Raw genomic sequence first — 21,701 nt, forward strand, 5'->3', positions numbered from 1 at the left:
AAAAAAAAAAAAAAAAAAAAATTCCTAAAGACTAGATCCAAGATCTGGATCTAAAATCCTTGCCCAGCAAGAGGTCCTTCCTGATATCTAGCCTCTCTCCCTCATGCTGCAGTTGGACTGAATAGAGCTCTCTGCCTTATAGTGAGTGTAGTGCTTAGTGGCTCTGGGATCAGACTGCCAGAGTTTGTATCTTGGCCCTAACACTTAGATATTGGACTAGTTCCTTTCCTCTCCGTGCCTCAGTTTCTGCATCTATTAAATAGTGTCTAATATTCCCCATTAGAGAATGTGGTGAGGTTTCAATGGGAGAATCCACGGCTGTGGCATGGATGTCAGTGGATGTTTCTCTCCTCACCTGCATGCAACCTCCAGAGCCCCGCCTGGTGGAGAAGCAGCTGTAAAGTTAGGAAAGAAGGGCTGGGGAGGCTGGGGGTAGAGGAGGGCGTTCTGGGTCAGCCCTGCCCTTAGGAGGCAGCAGCTGCCGCTTCTCTCTGGTGCCTCCAAGTGAGTGTCACCTGCCTCGCCCCTGATCTTCTCATCCTTTGATCTTCTGATCTCTGGCCAGGGTCTCCCAGCCAAAGGCATTCCTGTCTCCCTTGCCTTCTCCAAGGAAAGGCAAAGGGCTGTGCTCCCTCCCTTTGCCCCAAGCTCCTTCCTCCCTCCCTTGTGTGTGTAACTAAGACTACCAGTCAGGCCCTGGGACGAGGTAACAGCCAGGACCCCTAAGGTGGCAGTGTCTAGGGGGAGGAGAGGACATGGGGAAGGGTTGGACATCGGGGCTGTTTCTGGGCATGGTGCCCTGGGCTGGACCAGACACTGTTGGAAAGGTGCCTTCAGCACAAGTTCCTTACTGCCAGAGCCGGTTTATGCAGAGCCCTGGATGAGCACTGGAGAAAGTGTGTGTGCCCCTGTGGATAAAAAAGAAGGAGAAAGAAACGTCCCCTGCCCCCAGGAAGCTTCAGTCTGAGGAGAGATTCAGAACCACAGATACTGCTGGACAGAGCCTTATACATTAGTGCTGGAGGGATCTCAAGTACCTGTGGGTCAGGGAGGGCTTCCTGGAGGAAGCTTGGCCTAAGCTGGCCAAGGGGGACATGATTTGCCATCAGAAAGTAGCCTGACTCAGAGCTTTGCAAAAGGGTAAATGAGCTGGGGGTGTTAGGATGGGAGTGAGGGCAAGTGTGGTGGATGAATGGTGGCCCCCCAAAGGTGTGTCTACCTCCTAATACCTGGAACCGGTGAATATGACCTTACTTGGAAAAAGGGCTTTTGCCGTTGTAGCTAAGTCAGAGATCTTCAGATGAGCGGATCCTCCTGGATTATCTGGGTGGGCTCTAAATCCAGTGACAGTTGCCCTTGTACAGACACACAGAGGTCACACATGGAGAAGAAGTCGAGGTGGAGAGAGAGACAGAGACTGGAGTGATGCGCTGACCACCAGAAGCTGGAGGAGGAACGCAGGGGGTTCTCCCCTAGGGCCGCTGACAGGAGTGTGGCCCTGCTGACATCCTGATCTTGGGTTTCTGTTGTTTTAGAACACCTAGTTTGCGGTACTTTGTCATGGCAGCCACTGGAAACTAACCCAGGTAAGTGGGGAGCAGTCAGCAGAGCCTCAGTGTGCTGCTGGTCCTCGAGCCCCTCTTCCCGCTGTGTCTTCCTCCTGCTCCTCCCTCTGCTCACCCTCCATCACTGGCCCAAGCCAATGACTCATCCCACACTTCTCCACCTACGAAAGTCATTCTCACCCACCTTGAGACTCCCTCGGATCGACTCTGACCCAGCAATTCCATTCTGGGGATTTGACCAATAGAAACACATCCGTATGCTCACTAGACAGCTGAACAGAACTGCTCGTAGAAGTGCAATCTACGATACTCACAATGGGAACATGTCCAGCGCCTATCAACGTGGACTGGGTGAACTGGGTTGCATTCACTCATAGCGAATACCATGCAGCAGTGAGGATGAATGAACTATGACCACCAGCAACGACACAGGTGAATTCTCAAACATGGTGAGGCAAAGAAGCCAGGTGCAAAATAATGCCCTGTTTATGACAAGGTTCAAAATACAGACATAGTCACCTATGTTGTTAGAAATCATGGTGGTTGCTATCTTGGTGGGGGTGGGTAGTGACCAGCAGAGGGCATGGGGGTGGAGGCCTTCTGGAAAGCTGATGATGTTTTCTTTCTTGGTCCACGTGCTGGATATACAAGTGTATTTGCTCATGGAAATGTATCAAACTGTCCATTTATGATATGTATTCTTTTGTCTCATCTATATAATATTTAGTTTAAAAAAACAAACTCTGGGCCGGGCGCGGTGGGTTGTGCCTGTAATCCCAACACTTTGGAAGGCCAAGGCGGGAAGATCACTGGCAGCCAGGAGTTTGAGACCAGCCTGGCCAACATGGTGAAAGCCCATCTCTACAAAATACAAATATTAGCCGGGTGTGGTGGCACACGCCTGTAATCCTGGCTACTTGAGAGGCTGAGTCAGGAGAATCACTTGAACCTGGGAGGCTGGGAGGCAGAGATTGCATTGAACCAAGATCACACCACTGCACTCCAGCCTGGGCAACAGAGTGAGACTCTGTCTCAAAAAAACAAACAAATTCTGAAAGTCTTCCATGAACCTCAGGCTTTCTGAGGCCTCCCCTCTAGGTTCCCATGGCATCCTGTGAATGCGTCTCAGCTTTCATGTCATTACATTGAAATTGGATGCTTATTTCTGTGTATTGTTTTCATAGTACTCATCTGTGTATCCCAGCACTTTGCCCAGCCTCTGGCACATAGTAGATGCTCAATAAACACTTGAGATTTGCCGGCAGGCCATGAGCTTTGGTGTTCCCAGACTTCCCTCCCAGGGTTTCCTGGCCATTGGCCCCAGCTTCCTGGATGTTCACAGGACTCCACAGTGAGACACATTCCTTCCCACTGCTGCCCCATCCTACCCACTTCCTAAATGCCCCCACAACTAGCCTATGCTTGTCTCCTGCCTCAAGCTTAATGCATAGGATGGTAACTTTCTGACCCACCCGTAATCTCTCTCAATGCAGAATTCAAGTCTTGCTTATCTTGGATCTTCAGAGCCTAGGCAAGTGTCAGGCACACTGTAGAGATTTGAGAACCCACAGCCTTGTCACTAGAGTCCTCTATCCAAGCCTAGGGGTAGGCACATACCTTTGTTCATCCTAGCTTGTTTGGAATTGGATGAAAATTTTCAAAAGAAGTTTTCTTTAAAAAAAGAAATCAAGAGAATGAATAGTAAAGGCAAAAGCTTCTAAGTGGAAGGGTTTCTAGAACAGATGTCTCACTCTAATGAAACCCAAGCCTGGCCACGAGCTGGCTGACTGGCAGCTTAGGAGGCTCCCCAGCGCGGCTCCATCCTCACCGCAGCCGTCTGGGTTGGAAGCCACACCTCGGGCTCCTGCCTGCCGTGGAGCCAGGTTAGTGCTACTGGCAGGTCTGGAGGGGGCGGCCCTCCCTCCCTCTCTCTCAGGTAAGTCCATCTGCTTCAGCCTAGGGTTTTTGTTTTTGCTTTTCTGCTCTGTACCTTCCAGCATCGGGCCAGTCATTTGTTCATTCATTCATTCCTTCATTCACTCATTCATCTCTTTGCTCATTCCACCAATATTTTTGAGTGCCCATGTGCAGAGGGCTTGTGCCAGCACTAAGGGTACCAGGGGAGCACGTGTGGTCTCAGCCAGTCCCTTACATCCTAAATGAAACTGATGCTTCCTTGTCTTTTCCAAATACTCCCCACCAGAGCTGCAGGCTTCCGGTCTGAACCCATTTCTTAACCACATCCTTGCAGTAAATCAACAGTGATGTCCATAGGGCTGTTTCTTATAGACCTGGATATAAACCAATGGTGCATTGCCTAAGTACAAGCTAAGCAAAAGCAGTTCTGTAGGAGATGGAGTAGACAGCGGCTGTCCAGTGACTCTGCTGATGATCTGACTTATTCCATGAATAAGCTCGAGGCAGTGCCTGGCAAACCCTAAAATGCAGATTCTCACTCAGTAGGTCAGGGGTGAGGCCTGACTTCTGCATTCCTCACATGCTCCCAGATGATGCTGATGCTATGCTGCTGGGCTGTGGACCACACTTTGAGTGAAAGGCTTTAGGATATCTAAGGGAGTCGATAGAATAAATCTCCTTTAAGCAATATGCTAAAAATATTTTTAAATCAGTTTTTTTTTTTGCTAAGCATTGACCAGGCTGACTCATAGAAATATGCCACTGTGGCCTGGTCTAGACAAAGGTGTCTGCCCAAGGGGCCAACCAGAGGACAAAATCCACCCCGCCCCACTCATCAACTCTGCCTGCTCCCCACGTGGTAAGGCCACCAGGGGCAAGGGGCACCCTTTTCTATTTTTCACAAAGGTGTTGCCTGGACTAGCTGCAGCCCAGGACCCTGTGGGGCAGGCAGGCTGAGCAGATGGGTGGATTTCTGAGGAGGAGCAGGCAGAGGCCCCCGACCTCCCCAGCAGCAGGCAGGCCCTCCGGGATCCCTGGGGACAGCAGGTGTGGCATCTCCAACGTTGCCTTCATAGGCCAGGATCACTTCCTCATGGAGAAAGTGACATGAAACCCAGGTCACCCCATTATTGCCTGTGGGGCTAACAAAGAAGGGGTTAGCTTTAGGCTCTCTCCGGAAACTCAAGGGAAGAACTTCCCAGTGACCACATCCCCAGGGAGCAAACATTAAGTGAAAGATGGGGTGTAATGATTTGATCTGCCCATCTGGAGGTCCCAGCCCAGGTTAGAGGAAAGAGGATGGAGTAAGGGGTTGGAAGAGCTCCCCAGGCCAAGTTGCTGAGCGTCCAGGCCTTCCCCGGTCACTACACTCCCTACCCCTACGGCTCCAGGACCATTCGTCAGTCAGCGCTGGGCATGCCAGGGTTCCAGGGGTTAGCCCAGGTATTTCCTGACCCCAAGCCCCACCCCCAGCAGGTCCCCTGGGCCCCGCAACATCGTGCCTTTGCGCCCCCATGCCAATCTAGATGGTGAAGCTAATACTTTCTGGCAGGTGGAGTCAGGGCAGGCAGAGGGGGAGGTGGCACCCTGGGCTTCTGCATTCTGAGTAGGAGAGCGGGCAATGAGGCGAGGGCTGGCATGGCGTGGGCTGGCAGGGGGGTGGGCATTCCTCTTTCCACTGGCTGCACATAGTTAATGGGGGGCCTTGTTCTGACTGGGCACACAGCCCTGGAGGTGCTGGTGGTGGCCTGTCCTGACCCAGCCCTTGGGATCTCAAGTCTCACAGAGTGAACACTACAAATCTCAGGGGACCCTGGCACCTCCCTGACATCACAGTCTCCCCATCATTAGCTCACTTATGCCCCTTCTCTCTCTCTCCCCCCCCCAACTCTCTCCCCTCTCTGCATCGTTATTTATACACCATCATTTGTCTCTATAATACCCTGGGGTCAGGAATTCTCATCCCACAGGAAACAGACCCAAAGGCATCAGAGGACTTGTCCAAAGGCACTCAACATGTTGGCGGCAAAGACAAAGTTCTAGCCCAGGGTCTCCTGCTCCCACTTCCACCAGGGAACAGACTACAACTCCAGTTGCTGGGGTCAGGAGGATTGCAGATAAAATTGCAGGAGGGAAACTGGAAGTGCCCCCTTCCTCCAGAGGACTCATGCAGCCCTCGCTCCACAGGACACAGAAAAACTGCAGCAGGAGGGTGGAAGATTTGAGGGAGGGGCTGAGCCAGCACGGCTCTGCGGGTGAGCAGTGGGATTTCCCGCCACTCCTGCCCGCGGCTCCTGTCCAGGGGCTCACACAGTGCGTTACTAAGTATTTATCTCCCGAGCTGGACCAGGAACTCTGTTTGTTGTAGTGAAAGTTAGTGTCAGCACGTAGCACAACTGTGCCTACTACTAAGGGTACGTTCAATACATGTTCATAGGTTGAATAAATGAAAAATAATAGCTAACATCCATTGGACAGTGACTGTGTGCCAGATGCTGGCACTTTCCATATATTAACTCATTTAACAAGTGCATCATTGTCATCCCTCTATTACAGGTGAAGAAACTAAGGCACAAAGAGGGTAAACCTTTCCCCAAGGATTGGCAAAAGGCAGAGGCAGAATCTGACTCGGGCAGCGGGGCTCTGGGATTTGTGCACTCATCCACTGTGCTAGGTTATAGGAAACTGGGAAGGACCCCGACACACACAGGATGCTGACGTCTGTGGGGTGGGCCCTCTGCCCTCCCTTCCAAACAGAATCTCTGCCCACCAGACCCTGACAACTGCCTCATTCCCAGAAACACCGAGACGGGGGTGTGCCCCTGTGTCCACTCCAGCACAGTACAGCCCATAGTCCCTGGCCCCTGCAGGTGCCACGCTCAGGCCAAGAGCACCTCCTACCCAAGGATGCTCAGTCTCCCCTCTAGTCCTGGGACCACCTCCTGCCTCTTCTCCCCTGTGGCATCCCTGAGAAGCAGACCCCTTCCTCCCATCCTCCTTCCCTAGCCCCTAGGTTAAGGGCAGAATGGGCTACATAATATGCAGGACCAGTCGGGTGTGGTGGCTCACACCTGTAATCCCAGCCGAGACAGGTGGATCACCTGAGGTCAGACAAGCCTGGCCAATCTAGTGAAACCCTGTCTCTACTAAAAATACAAAAATTCGCCAGGCGTGGTGGTGGGAACCTGTAATCCCAGCTACTTGGGCGGCTAGCGCAGAAGAATTGCTTGAACCCGGGAGGCGGAAGTTGCAGTGAGCCGAGGTCACGCCATTGCACTCCAGCCTTGTCTCAAAAAATTAATTAATTAATTAATTAATTAATTAATTAAAATAGTTGCAGGACCAAGTGCAAAATAAAAATGTGGGACACCTTGTAATAAAATTATTAAAAATTTTACACAGCTCTCCCACCGATAATCCCAGCACTTTGAGATGCTGGGGCAGAAGGATCACTTGAGCCCAGAAGTTCAAGACCAGCCTGGACAATATAGTGAGACCCCACTATAAATTTTAATTTTTTAATAATAAAAAAATACTTAAAAATTAGCTGGGTGTGGTGGGTTGCACCTGTAGTCCCAGCTACTCGGGAGGCTGAGGTAGGAGGATCACTTGAGCCCCGTGGATTGAGGCTGCAGTGAGCAGAAATCATGCCACTGAACGCCAGCCTGGGTGACAGTGCAAGATCCTGTCTCGAAAACTAACTAAATACATAAATAAAATAACACACACACAACCAAAAAAATAACATGGCAACAGCCAAACAATGACCCAAGCACGGGGCCCGCTGTGACTTCGAGAGTGGCATGTCTGTGAAGGGATCCTGCCCACCCAGTCACACACGCTGAAGCAGGTAACTGCACTGGGGGGCCGGGTCAAGGATGGTCTGAGAGGTGAGCTGGTTCCCGGCTCCGACTCCTTTGGGGCCTGAGCTCTCATCTGCCCCAGGTAAGTGCGGGTGGGAGCCCAGGTCCTGTCCCAATTCTCATTCTCTCTTGCTTTTGTCCTAGACAATGGTCCTGTTCCTTTCTCATCTCCTCCCAGTCTCCTAATCTGCTCTGTCCATCACAAAGGCAGGGGATTAGTTTACGGCCCCATCCTGCCTCAACTCTCACAATTCCTGGACACTTGATCCAGCGTCCCCATCCTCAAACACTCCCAACCCTGGATTGCCCCAGATCTGGAGCGGAGGGGCAGGAGAAAAGACAAAATGCACAGACTAGAGCTGTTTACAGCCCTGTCCTGAGCGCCCCCTGCAGGCGGAGACCCATAGTAGGGGGGGTGTGTGTGTGTGTTTGAAGGAACTGTGTGTGCATATGAAGAAGGTGTGTGTTTGAAGGTGGTGTGTGTGTGTGTGTGTGTGTGTGTGTGTCTGAAGGAGGTGTGTATGTGTATGTTAGAAGGAGGTGTGTGTGTGTGTGTATTTGAAGGAGATGTGTGTGTGTGTGTCTGAAGGAGGTGTGTGTGTGTGTATTTGAAGGAGGGGCGTGTGTGTATGTTTGAAGGAGGTGTATGTATGTGTGTGTCTGAAGGAAGTGTATGTATGTGTGTTTGAAGGAGGTGTGTTTGTGTGTGTTTGAAGGAGGTATGTATATGTGTATGTTTGAAGGAGGTATGTGTGTGTGTGTGTCTGAAGGAGGTGTGTGTATGTGTGTGTCTGAAGGAGGTGCGTGTTTGTGTGTGTTTGAAGGAGGTGTGTGTGTGTGTTTGAAGGAGGTGTGTGTTTGTGTGTGTTTGAAGGTGTCTATGTGTATGTCTGAAGGAGGTGTGTGTTTGTGTGTGTCTGAAGGAGGTGTGTGTGTGTGTGTTTGAAGGAGATGTGTGTATGTGTATGTGTTTGAAGGAGGTGTGTTTGTGTGTGTTTGAAAGAGGTGTGTTTGTGTGTGTTTGAAGGAGGTGCGTTTGTGTGTCTGAAGGAGGTGTGTGTGTTTGAAGGAGGGGTGTGTGTGTGTGTGTTTGAAGGAAGTGTGTGTGTGTGTATGTGTGTCTGTAGGAGGTGTGTGTGGCATGATCCTGAGAAAAGGAACCAGGAGCACAAGCACAGACACTGATCCTGCCTTCAAGAACCTCCCAGTCTGAAGGGGGAGGCATGGCCCCTGCCCTAAAAGAGTTCCCCTCTCTTGGTGCAAATAAATATGGCTCCTAGGCCGGGCGCGGTGGCTCAAGCCTGTAATCCCAGCACTTTGGGAGGCCAAGGCGGGTGGATCACGAGGTCAAGAGATCGAGACCATCCTGGTCAACATGGTGAAACCCCGTCTCTACTAAAAATACAAAAAAAAACATTAGCTGGGCATGGTGGCGCGTGCCTGTAATCCCAGCTACTCAGGAGGCTGAGGCAGGAGAATTGCCTGAACCCAGGAGGCGGAGGTTGCGGTGAGCCGAGATCGCGCCATTGCACTCCAGCCTGGGTAACAAGAGCAAAACTCCGTCTAAAAAAAAAAAAAAAAAGAAAAAAGAAATATGGCTCCTGTCCACAAAGAACCCTGAATCTGATGAAGTAGAGCATCACAATCAGACAAACGTACAGACGGATGGGGACACACAACCCTACAAAGACATAGTGTACGTATACTCCCTGATATTCCCACAGGAAATAAAATCACACCCCTCTGTGCTAAACACCCCCCAAGCAGGATCTTGCCTCGTGCAACAACTCATCTGGCAAAGACGATTATCGGCACTTGACAAATGAGTGTCAACATTGTTCTTCCCATTCCTCAGCCTGTGGGTTTTCCTTGGCACCACAGCCACCTTTCAGGGGCTTCTGCATTAGGGGCATCAGTTAGATACAAGCGTTCCTCCTCTCTGCCCTGCCTGCTGCAGAGTATCTGGCCCCGCCTGGTGTGCTTCTCACTTCCCACAACAGGTCACAGTTATTTGCATTTGTCTTATCTCTCTCCAAGCCTCCAGGGCAGAGGAAAGAGGGCAAGCATTCAATCCACATTTGTCACATGAACAAATGAGTGAATGAATGAATGCCCCTCACAACAGCCTGGGAGTTCAAGTGGCACTGTCCTTGGTTATTAACATGGGCCATGAGGGGCACCGCAGCACCAGTGGGGGTGACAGGTACTACCAGAATCCACACAGTGTGCTGACGGCAACCGGGGCTTACACACACTGTCTGGAACTGTGCCGTCCTTCTTCATGCAAAGGAACATGGAGCATGTTGGGAGAGGTCCAGAGACCTGGAGAAAAGAATCCTCAGACCGGATTCACTGGGAAGGTTTCCTTCCTATAGGAGGTGCTAAAAGCTTCTTAGCAGGGGCTGCTTTTGGTCTGTTTCCCAGGAGCCAATGATAACTCAGGTAGGGGGCAATTCACACCTGCAAATCACGCAGGGAGTTGGAATAAACCTCCAGGTACTAGGCTCCCACTTTCCTGGTTCACCCACATATTCCCCCATGCAAAGACATACCTCCTCTGCCCTGCAGGAGCCTCCACAGTGCATTGGGCTGGGGTGCTGCACGGAGACAGTGACTCCACACTGCTCTTCTGCTCCTCCCCCTCTAGGAGTCCATCTGGGCTTGGCTTTGGGCCTGGGGACCGCATCCAAGCCCCTGACACTTGCGCAATGGAAGGCACTCAGCACCCTTCTGCCATCCCGCCTCAGTCGGGGCACTCTCGAGGACATTCCCACACCCTCCAGCACCTCTGAGGGCAAAGGGGAAAGGACGGTGGCGGGGGCAGAGGGTGAGAGGAACTGTGTCCTAGAACCAACCCTCTGGGTCTCACTGTCACCAAGCCCTAGGCAGGCAGAGTCAAATAGGCAAAACGGAGGGCCACTGCAGGCCTGCCTCCACCTCTCCTCCCAAGTGTGTCTCCCAAGGGGAGACCAGATAGATAACAACTATAGCTCCCATAGACTGGGCATTTGCTATGTGCCAAGCACTGTGCCTAATTATAAACATCTTTCTGTATGCCCATTTTGAAACTAAGGAAACAGAAGCCAAGAGAGGTGAGGAAACACACAGACCACGGCCGGTTAGGGCTGCAGCCTAGACTTGAACCCATGTCTGCTTGGCTGCAAACACGCACTTTCCTCTAGAGTAGCGCTTCCAGGTGTGTGCCCAGATGGGGTCTCCTATCCCCTGGGATGGCTGGGTGCTGCCCAGGGTTACTGGGTGCCTTTGGCCTGAGCAGCCTCATTGATTTACTGGGGATGCTGAACACCTTGCATTGGGTTTGTGTGCCTGTGTATGTGTGTGTCTGTGTTTTTAAAATGTGTGCCCTGAGGGGAAAAGGGCAGAAAGCCCTGATCTAGAACATGCCACCCGGGAAGGGACAGAACAGGCTGTGGACATGAAGTACGAAAGCCCCAGTGTGGGTCCTCATTCTTTCCTGGGCTCATGGCTTTCCCTTCTCCTGGCCCTGAGCTAAATCCTTCTGGCCTTCAGGACTCAAGTCTTCTCCCTCCCCTGGGCCTTCCCTGATCACCTCAGTCCTCCTTCTCCCTGAGCACCCATGACCCTCACCTCTGGTCCACCCTGCATGCTCCCAGGATTATGATGCAGTGAGTTCACTTTTCATGTGCACCTGGCTGGTCCCTCTCTGACAGTCACCACCCTGACTGCCTCCCAGAGGTAGGTCCTCAACAGCAACGCTGATGATAATCTCCACATTCAAGGATTCTGTCTCACCCTCCCCAACCAGAGTCCCCAGTTTCTGTGCTGAACCTCAATACCGTCCCCTCCAAGCACCCCCCCAGATGGGCTCCCAGAAACCACTGCTGGTAGATGGGAGGGAAATGGGGCAAACCACTGATCCTTCCCCAGAAAGACAGGAACTGTAAATAGGCTTTGAGAGGCTGCTCGGCCTGGGATTTTGACATGCCCAGAGTCCTGCTCATTCTGTTGGAGCTTGGAAGCCCTTCAGCTGTGGGGCTCTGAGAGGCAGTAGATAAAGTTGGTAGGAGGGAGGCTGCCTGGGCTGAAATCCCTGCACCAGCAACTACTGGCTGGCTGTCTTAGGCAAGCTCCTCAGCACTGAAAAGGCTTGGTTTCCGCATTGGTGAGTGGGGATAACGCTGGCACCTCTGTCATGGGCTTTATGCAAGATGATGCAGATAAAGGGCCTGAGCACACTTCTGGCCACATGCCAATCATTCAACAAATGCTGGTTCTTACTATTATTGGTAAAGGAAGAGACGGCAGGGTGGTGGTGGCTTCCTATGTATGTCCCTCTGAACCTCTGGGGGGCCATCTAGGCTAGGTCCCAAGAATGAATGTTTTTGATGAGCTAGTGTCTTTCTGGAAGAAGGTCACAGTCCAGGGAATGAAAACACCAACCAGGAAGGCACCCTCGCCGTGCTAGAGCACACAGGAGAGGCAGAGAGCTGGGCACAAGATGCTCCCCCAGACCCAGCCTCAAATTCACAGCTCACAGTTCATCAGAGGGGGCCCCCATCTCCCAGGGAGGGGGAGAATGGAAGGTACAGCACAGGCATCCCCTGATGGTTTCTGGAGGAGAAAAAAGATCGTAGTAGAGAAGGGAGGGCTGGGGATGGGACACAAAGGAAACCTCAGCTCTGGAGGTGCCTTGAGTAGCCGTCCCCAGCCCCCCTACCCGCCAGCCGCCAGCCTGCCCGTGGCCTGCTCTGGCATGGCTCCGGGGGGGCACAGTGCCAACCCCTGAGCTCTTCCCCCACCATGTCCTTTTGCTGCTTCCAAAATAACTCTCTGCTCGCTGCCCAAGTTTGGCCTCTCGGGTGTTTTTCTCCTCCTGGGACCTGTTCTCCCATGTCTGAAGGGCGGGAGAAGAGACCTGAATTGTCATTAGGAACTGGAGATCACTCCATTTTTGCCAATGGACTAGTTAGCACCAAGGTGCCCCCATAATTCTGAGAGACCCCCCAAGTCAGCAAGTTCATTTCAGTTTGGCTAAAAAAAGTTGCCATTTTCAACATGAGGAAGGGGGATTAGCATTCTCTCCCCTACCCAATTTCCTGCACCTTCCCAAGGTGGCTGAAGCCCCAGTGGACTCCTTGATCTTGGCCTGGTCCCAGTAGTGAGTCTAAGGTCACACAGCCCATTAAGGATGAGCTCAGAGGAGGATGCTCGCAGCCCCTCAGGGCATGTCCGCCCTCAGGGCATGCCTGTCCCCTCACCCCCACAGCCACATTCCCAATCCCAAGTGCCCCACTGAGCTAGAGCAGAGAGACTAATTTCAAGGAACTCCATTTCTGGGGAGAAGCTGGACTCTCCAGAGAGCGCTGACCTAGAAGTCCAGATTCTTCCTCTTTGGAGAGTCTCCCACCAGGCGCAGGCTTAGCCCCAGCTCCTTCAGGCATCACCTGGGAGAAGGATCACTTCCTCCATCATCCCAGGCCAGGAGCCCAAGAGCAGAACTGGCTGCTTGAAAGGCCTGTTTTCCTGAAAGTCAGTGCGAGGGGGCTTTATTAGTAAGGAAGGAGGGCGGGAGGGAAGGAAGGGTGATCTGATGTGACTCCAGAAGATGAGACTCTGCCATCCTAACTCCCCATCCTGTCACCAGGAGCTCTGCTGGGCCCTTTCCACAATAGCTTACTTGTAGCTGAAGGCATTAAGCAAAACGATATTAATAGTAAACACTTTGTAAACCCTTATAGCGTAAAAGGCATTTTGCTTCCTTTGCCTCATTTGCTCCTCCTCACAACCCTTTGAGGTAGATACTATTAGTGTTTTCATTTTAAAGATTGAGAAACTGGAACTTTGGAGAGGTTAAGTGATTTGCCCAAAGACACGGCTCATCAACAGTGGAGCTGAGACTTGAGCCCACGCCCAGCAGGGCCTCCCCATTCGGATCCCCTCTCCTGTGCCCCTTCTGTCTCTCCCCTGGGGGGCATGGGTCAGTGCGGGAAGCAGGCTGCAGCGTGTGTGGGGCCATCAGGGTTGATCGCCCATGGAATGGGGGAAGGGCGGGTGGAGTGGGGGCGGGCTGGGGGCCAACTCTGCTCCGAGCCAAGCTTTCTTCTCCTCCGCCAGCCGCCCCGCCCGGCCGCGCCCCATGCCCGCTGCTGCCAGAGCCGAGAGGTTTCCTTTTTCTTTTGCCTAGGGCTGTTTCCTGCCTTTCCTTTGAACTGGGGTGTTGGCTCCCCCACACATTTACCCACCTCTGGCGACCCCCCGGGCCTGCCTTCTGATGGGCCCGCCCTACCAGGCTCCACTTTGGAGCAAGGCTGGCACAGGAGAGCTCTAGGGGACCCCATTTCCTGGAGTCACTGTGCCCCTCCTTCACCCTTCTCTTCCCCACCCTGGTCTGGATGCTGCCTGGGTGCTCCCCTTCCCTTCCTCCCTCCCCTCACTGCCTGCTGCTGGGCGGCTCTCCTTGGGTGCTTTCTCTGTCACACACCAGGAGCAGGAGACTCAAGGTGGATTACCCCCTGCCTCTCCCGCTTCCTAGTTTTTCATCCAAAACATGGCTTCTCCGGACATTGAGGTCCAGAGAAGTTTTGGGACTTGCACAGGGTCTCATAGCAACTGAGAGACTGAAGATTAGAACTCACAAACCCCAAGTTTCCGGAAGGAGGAGTCAAACTCTTAGAATCTATTAGAAAGGGCGACTAAGACTGGGCTGGGGAAGGATGGCCTTGGAAGTGAGAAGTGAGAGCTGGCACCTTGACATCCCCCTCCCTACTCCAATTCACAGCACATCCTCTCCAAGGCTGGCTCTCCCCTACTAAGGCCACCTGTTTCTTTGCTTCCTCATCTGTAGCCCCTGCAGGGGCCCATCTAGACCATGTAAGGGAGCACGCTGGGGTCCCTGGTTTTTCTAGATTGTACTCTAAAAAAAAAAAAAAAAACAACAACCTAAAATTGGCTGGGCCGTGTGGTGAACGCCTGTAACCCCAGCACTTTGGGAGGCCGAGGTGGGTGGATCACCTGAGGTCAGGAGTTCAAGGCTGGTCTGACCAACATGGTGAAACTCCATCTCTACTAAATACAAAAAATTAGCTGGGCATGGTGGAGGGTGCCTTTAATCTCAGCCACTTGGGAGGCTGAGGCAGGAGAATCGCTTGAACCCAGGAGGTGGAAGTTGCAGTGAGCTGAGACTGCACCATTGCACTCAAGACTGGGCAACAAGAGTGAAACTCTGTCTCTAAAAAAAAGAAAGCAAAAAAAACCTAAAATTACTCTAGGTTCCCAGTAGAGCTCATTCCATCTTCTTGACAGCCTCTTCCCCCTCTCATAGCCCCCAGCTACAAACACACCTATCCTATACCTTTCATAGAACAGGCCTGCTCCCCTGCTTCCCATGCTAGCTCCAGGTCTTCCCCCTCCAGGAGGACCTCCATGACTAACATTTCTTGGCCCCGGCCACACTAATAACACTGGCTAACATCTACTGAGCTCTTCCCACAGGCCAGACATTATGCCAAAGCCTTTGCAAACATTATCTCAGTGAATCCACACAGCAACCCTACGAGGTAGACCTTAATCCCATTTACAGATGAGGAAACCAAGTCACAGGAGGGCTGATCAACTGGCCGGGGGTCACATAGCAAGTAGATCATAGCTTGAACCCTGCTTTGTTGTGGCAAATGCCACAACCCCTTAGTCTCTGCCTTCAGCATCCTGCCTGCATCTCTTTGGCTGTAGACATCCCCTGCAAATTACCCTGCATCTACACACACAGAGAGACACACAGACACACACACACACACACACACACACACACCATCTAACCTTTCAAATGAGTCCCGTGGTTATCAGTTATCACAGGCAATCCTAAAGGGAGTGAATTCCCAAGAAAGCAATAAGCAATCAGAAGTGCGGGTTGCTTGGGGTGGTGGCCCTTCCCTCAGCCCTGGTGGCAGGAGGTGATGAAAATGGGTGCTTGGGCGTGACTACAAGTGTGTGAGCCTCGGGTCTTTTACAACTAGCTGTGTGAGGCACCTTTCCTGGCACCATCCGTTTACTGACACTGCTCGGCCTTGGGGGCCCAGATAACTACCCAGATCCTTCTACCCAGGGACAACTCTGGGGATTATCTGCCTCACAGGTTATTTGCTGTCTGTGTATTCCTGTCTCTGCATTGTGTGCACGTGATTGATAGAATAGAACAAGAGGTGATCCTTTTGCAGTTCAGAAGCGTCACGACTGGGTTTTCGGACTCATATGTGAGAAGTGCCTCCTTCCTCAAACCTTGCTATGAAGGCAGCACAGTAAGGCACATTTTTTCTTAAAAAAAAAAAAAAAAGAATAGAACAGGCATCATGCCTTCTCATCACCAGCAGATTGGATGTCCCAAAGCCAGGGACCCCATCTCCCCGTCAGTCTATTCCTGGAACAGGCCCTAGCCAGGGAGAATGTCAAAACCCCAGTGAGTGTCAATGAGCTTCGCTGAGACTACAGTTTAGGAGGAAACTTGAAAAAAGAGACATATGAAGGATTGTGAGGATCTGAAGTCTGTCTTCCCAACCTTGATCAAACAGGGCTGCCATTGAGTCCAAAAGCAGTAATAGTTTTTGGACATGGGTGTCGGGGCAAAGAACACCAGTTGGCTCTACAGATGCCTTTCTGGTCTTCCCTAGAACCCAGATGGAGGGAGGCAGAAGCACCTACCTCATGGAAGGTATTGGCTGGAAGGAGAAACATCTCACAGCTGTGGGGTCGGGGAGTGGATGTGAAGTCATTTTTACTGAGACCAGGTCAAGGAATGTGCAAGAAGACATGCGAGAACTTTCTAGAGTCCATAGCTCCTGGGTGCCTGCTATGGTTCCGTCTATGGCTCCTTCTAAGGGTCTTCGAGTTCTCTCTGGCCTGCTACTTCCTGCATATCCAAGTGTTTTAATATTTTTCATTCTCCACTCTGTGTCAGGAGGACCTAAGTCCCCATCCTCCATCCTGATCCCCAACCTCCAATTTTTACCAACTGGTTGGGCTCCAAGTCCCCAGAACCAGCCAAGTATTGATCAAGAGCTGCCCTGACAGTCACCTCCCCAGCACACACCTCTTCCTCCAGCTACAAACCATTTCCTTGAGTTCTATACTCACCCAGTAGGCTCAGTTCCCCTCCGGTGTGGAGAGGCCTAGTCGCTGACCTCCACCTCCACAGGCAGCCATAGGAGGCATGATCACATTAGCCACCATGTCAGAGTCACCCTTGGGTGTTAGGCACTGTGCCGGGGACTTTCAAGGAACATATTATCTCATTTAATTCTCTCAGCAACCCGCTTCCTCCTCTTCATGTACACATGAAGAATCTGAGGCTTAGGGGTGTTCAGTGAGTGACTGAACAGGTAGGTGGCAGAGCTAGGAAGGAGCCAAGGTTTTTGAGTGGCCCAGACAGAGAGGCACTGCTGGTTATATCATCAGATGCAAATCTGCGCCATCCTCAGCAAGAACTGGGCTACATGGGGCAGGGCCAGGCTGGGCATCTCCTAACATCACCGAAAAGGGAAAGGAGCCCCCAGAACCTCCCCACCCTGGCTCTTCTCCTAGCCAGCCCTCAACCCCACCTTCAGGGGCCTTTGTGGCAGAGTTGTTCTCCAGAGGGGGCAAAGAAAGAAGATTCCTCCTCTCAGCCACCCTCAGGACAACTGTAAGGACCCTTCATGCACCATCCAGATGAGACCCCTCTGCAGCCCAGGGCAGGGGACACAGTCCTCTGCCACCTCCCTCCAATATTCCAGACCCCACGGCTAAACTCCCCACATCCCCTCAGGACCCATGCCCTCTCCAGCTCCCACTCCCTCCCCTCCCTCTGCCACTCTCAGAAGCATCCCCTGAATCTAGAGAAAGCGGGGAGAGAGGGGCTTTCTCAATCCCCAGGAAGACACAGACCAGCTCAGAAAACCCCTCCTCCACTGAACCCAAATGCAGACTTCCCTGCTCCGAGGGAATTGTGACAAGCTAGTGGGAAAATCTTCTGTCAGCACGGAGGGTGGGATGCTTGAATTCCAAAGGTGACACTGTACCTCCTTCCCCAAGTCCTTCTGGAAAAGGATCATTGTCCAGTCTAGGAAGACTTAATGCTGGGAAAGGATGCTGGCCCATCAAGCTCTGGAAAGCCCTATATCCCCTGGCCCTTTAACCCAGGCAAGCGACCTCCCTTTGGTTCGCCCAGAGAAAGGCTCCAGAGAAGTCATGTCTAAACTCTTTAGCCACAGGATCCTGTCTTCAAATGAACCAATGTCATATACTCCCAGGATATAAAACTGCTGAAAGTGGGTCTGGTCTGGGTGTCGGGCTGGGGCCGGAGCCTGTCCTGCTTTGCCAGGTGCTGAGCGCCCGGGTCTGAGCAGCTTGTGCCTTTATTCCCATGACTGCCTCTGCCGTCACTGCTGCACTGTGGAGGATTTCATTTGCCCTTCTGGAAGATGGACCTTATTTTTCCCTTCTCACTACCTCACCTGTGCCCACAGCCTGTGCCTTTTAGAGTGGAGGAGAACATCCTGACCTGGGGACAGGGACATTTGGAGAGGCGCCCCGTGAAGAGTTGCCATCTGGGACCCTCTACCCCTCACCAGGACACTGCCAGCACTGAGCACCCTTTTAGTTCAACAAATTCTTGCTGGCCCCTATAAAGCCTTGCCCAGCCTCCTCTTCCTCTGAGCTCCCAAGTGCTGGAACCCTGAAGCCTCTTTCAGGCCATAAGGAGCTCTGGGATTCTAGCCCTCAGCAGAAGGCCCCAGGCTTTCCCACCTGCTCCCAGCACCTCTGGGGTGAGAACCCTGCAGGCTGGGCTGGAGGAGGTTTCCTTTCCCCAGAGCCAGGCTGGGGGTGCAGTGGGTGGCCCGGAATGTGCTCTCACACCCTCCTCCTGCCCAGGTGGTAAGCAGCCAGAGTCCCCAGCCCTCCGGTTCTGAAGGGACGCTCCTTTGAGCCAGACGGACAGGACAGCTGCCCCCAGAAGGGTCCCCTTCACGCGCCGTCTCACCCCAACTCAGACGCTAAAAATGGTTCTCTGGTTTTCAGCCTCGGCGCCTGCCCACAAATTAGTGTCTCCAACTCAGCCTCTTGGGACATGACTTTAGGGAGGACCCTGAGGGAGCCAGGAGGCCCCAGCGAAGGGAGACGGTGCTGGCAGAATCCCTTTCTCAGGAGACAAGAGTGGATAAGGCCCCCCTCCCAGCTCCTGGGACGCCCCCCCCCGACGAAGGCCACCCAGCCTCGGCGTGACAGCCCTGTTGTCCTCGCCATGGCAGAGGAACAGACATGATTTCCACCCCACTGGGGCACCTCCCTTCGCCCCTACCTCCAGTTCCGTCTGCTTTGCCCTCAGCCACCGTCCCGGGCACTGCTCTACTAGAGGAGAAGGCAGGCACAGGAGACGGGGCAGCCAGTCCCGCGCCCTCCCGCTCAGGATTCAGAACCCACCTAGCCTGGCCGGGGGGCCGATAGTGAGCCCATAAGCCCGGAGACCAACTGGGAAGCCAAGTCAGGGAAGCCCGGGCTCCCGGCTGGCCTGAGATTTAGTCTCACACTCTTCTCCCCTCCCCAGTCCCGCAGCCCTCAACTTGGAATGGGGCGAACCCTCCCCGGGATGCCTGTGCCCCAGGGCACCAAGCAAGCAGGTGCCCTGCGGTGGCCAGGACTGGGCGCTAGCGGGCAGCCTGCGGACCAGGCGGGGACAGGCGGGCAGTACTCACAGGTAAGCCGTCAGGGGGTCCAGGTCCCCCGGTACGGCGGACAACCCCAGCTCAGAGCAGTCGGCCGACAGCATGATGCCGTCCTCCTGGCAGTGGCAGGGGGCCGGGCAGGCGGCGGGCCCCGGGCCGGGCTGCGGGGCGCTCCGGGAGGTGCACAGCGCGGCGCAAAGCCACAGCGCCCGGAGCCCGGACGGGCTGGGCATCTCGGCGGCCGGGCGGCTGGGGCACCTGGCGGGCGGGCGCGCGGGCGGGCGCACGGGCGCGGTGGCCGCCGCTGCTCCCTCCCGGTCCCGGCGGGCTGCGCCGTCGGTGGGGACCGCCCCGCGCGCTCTGCTGGGCGGCGGCGGCGGTGGGAGCGCCGGGACGGTGCAGTCAGAGAGGGGCAGGCATTGTTGAGTGATCTTCGTTATTCAGTTTCACAGGCTGGGCTTGGCAAGGGAGGGAGACACAGCCGGAGGAGGAGTCAAGGAAACTTTCTACGCTGCGGCGCGCTCCCCTTCCCTCCTTCCCTCGGAGCTGGCAGCAACTTCATCCAGGAACGAAAAAAAAGGAGGAAAGCAAAGAAACCCAAGCGAGCAAAGCTCAGCCCGTCAGAGACCTGCACTTGTTTGGAAAGGGTCCCCCAGGGCCTCGGCCGCGGGGCTCGGGACCGTCCTGCGTCTCGGGACAGCCACGGGGTCCCATGGGACCCAGAGGGGGCCTCGGAGAGAGGCCTGGGGACTCCCAGGGCCCCTCGGATGCCTCCACCACTTTTCACACTGGAGGAAACCGAGATCCAAGGGGAGAAACGATCTGTTCAAGGTGACACGGCTGCTAGGGCAGCCCCAGAGCTGGCACTCACCCGCCCGCCTCGGCCGGCCTCCTGGACGGGAGAGCGGAGTGAGGGGCTGCGCTGGGAGGCGCCGGGCTGCGGAGGGGCCCCTGCCCGCTGAGATGACCCGGCCGCGGGCACCCGGGAGCCGGCGGGCACCCGGGAGCCGGCGGGCACCCGACCCTCCTCCCTGAGGGGCCGCGCCCTGACTCCGGAGAGGCGGGTGTGGACTTCCACCCGCTGAGTGCACCCTGGGTGGAAATGCACTCCTGCAGCCTCCGTCAGGCTTCCGGCCCGGGGACCACCTTGGTCCCCTCTCCCAGGACCTCAGGAGGCTGAGGGACTGCGGGCAGCCCAGCTGGTTGTCGGAGCCCGCCTCAAAGTAAGCGGATAGGCGCCACCTGGAGGCCGGGTGCTGCCGCTGCAGCTCAGCCACCCTGAGGCCGGAATCCCACCAGGGCGCTGACCTGGCAGCCCCAGAGCCCTGGTGAGCAAGGGGCATGGTGGTTAAAACGGAGGTCAGCTGGGCGCGGTGGCTCAGGCCTGTAATCCCAGCACCTGAGATCGGGAGTTCGAGACCATCCTGACCAACATGGAGAAACTCCGTCTCTACAAAAAATTAGCCGGGCATGGTGGCACATGCCTGTAATCCCAGCTACTCGCCAGGCTGAGGCAGGTGAATCTCTTGAACTCGCGAGGCAGAGATTGCGGTGAGCCGAGATCACACCATTGCACTCCAGCTCTGGGCAGCAAGAATGAAACTCTTTCTCAAAAAACAAACAAAACAAAACAGAACAAAAAAAATGAGGTCAATTGCTGTTCTCTCCTTAGACCATAGTGAGCTGGCTGTGCTTCCTTCAGGCAGCCTCTTGCTCTCTCTGGTCTCTCCCATGCTGAGTCAAGCCCCAGTCCAGAGCTAGAGTGGGCTGTGGGCCCCCTTCCTTCCATTTTTGCCCTGTCTCCCCATGGTCCAGCCAGAGGGTATACCAGAAACCCTGGACCTCAGAGGCATCCAGGATTTCTTCTGCCCTGTACTTCCACATGCCAGCACCCTCTCATCAATGCCCCTTCACTCTCTGATAACTTCCCAGGGCTGGAGAGGCCGCACAGTTGGACCAGAACTGAGCAGACGCTGACCCTAGGCCTCCAGCTGGGGCCATGGCCCTGAAAGTAGAAGATAAGCCTCCTAGAAAGGCCAGAGGATAGGCCTGTATGGCCACAAAGACCCACAGATAGAGCCACCTCTGCCCTATAGCAAAAGCTACCGCAGGCCAGCCTGTCCTTCCTTCATTCAGCCATAGCCTCAGCTCCATCTCATCTGCAGCTCCCGCTGCTCCAACGTGAGGTTTTCCTAGGGTGGAAAAGCCATGGTTGAGCCCTGTTGCAACCTCAGCAGCAGCTGCTTGAGACAGACTCAGGCAGCTCAGAGCAGAGCCTCCAGGCTGCCTTTGTGAGGGTCATTAGGGGGCCCAGCCCTCAGCTCCTGATACACACGGCGTATGGAGGGCACCAGTGCTTACTCCCATTCTGGGAAAGCTCCCAATTAAGCAGCCAGCATGACCTCTGTACCCTTCCTCCTCCACCAGGCCTAAGAAGGCCCCTCCCCTGACTTCTGACCCTTGCACATTAGTAGGAACTCAGGAGCTCTCCCTACTTCCCCACTTGGGGAGATCCAACTCCACTTCAGGGACTCTTGTTCTGGTCTGTCCAGGCTTTCTCTGCATCCACCCAGGGCCTCCCACCAGGGGCAGTTGGTGTCCAGCACTAGGCGCTGCACCTGGAAACTTGTGGTCTGGCCAGGGAGGCAGGCCAGAGCCCAGGCAGCCATCAGCAATTATGC

General features: G+C 54.2%; 1 protein-coding gene and 1 pseudogene across 4 annotated transcripts in view; one reads left to right on the top strand and one right to left on the bottom strand.

Moving 5' to 3' along the window:
- Positions 1–19,529, bottom strand: part of LGR6 (leucine rich repeat containing G protein-coupled receptor 6) — a 125,972-nt gene extending 106,443 nt beyond the window's left edge. Inside the window, exon 1 of one of the 4 annotated variants that reach the window (XM_037735419.1) lies at positions 19,051–19,529. In XM_037735419.1, coding sequence (XP_037591347.1) covers positions 19,051–19,253 — 203 coding nt within the window. In that variant the 5' untranslated portion in view covers positions 19,254–19,529. The remainder of the gene's footprint in view (positions 1–19,050) is intronic. The other 3 variants (XM_037735420.1, XM_017520116.2, XM_037735421.1) reach the window with 3 other exon arrangements.
- LOC119469740 lies at positions 15,529–15,643 on the top strand (annotated as a pseudogene).
- Positions 19,530–21,701: the final 2,172 nt, after the last annotated feature.

This window comes from Cebus imitator, unplaced genomic scaffold (assembly GCF_001604975.1).
Source record: "Cebus imitator isolate Cc_AM_T3 unplaced genomic scaffold, Cebus_imitator-1.0 Scaffold802, whole genome shotgun sequence".
NCBI lineage: Eukaryota > Metazoa > Chordata > Mammalia > Primates > Cebidae > Cebus > Cebus imitator.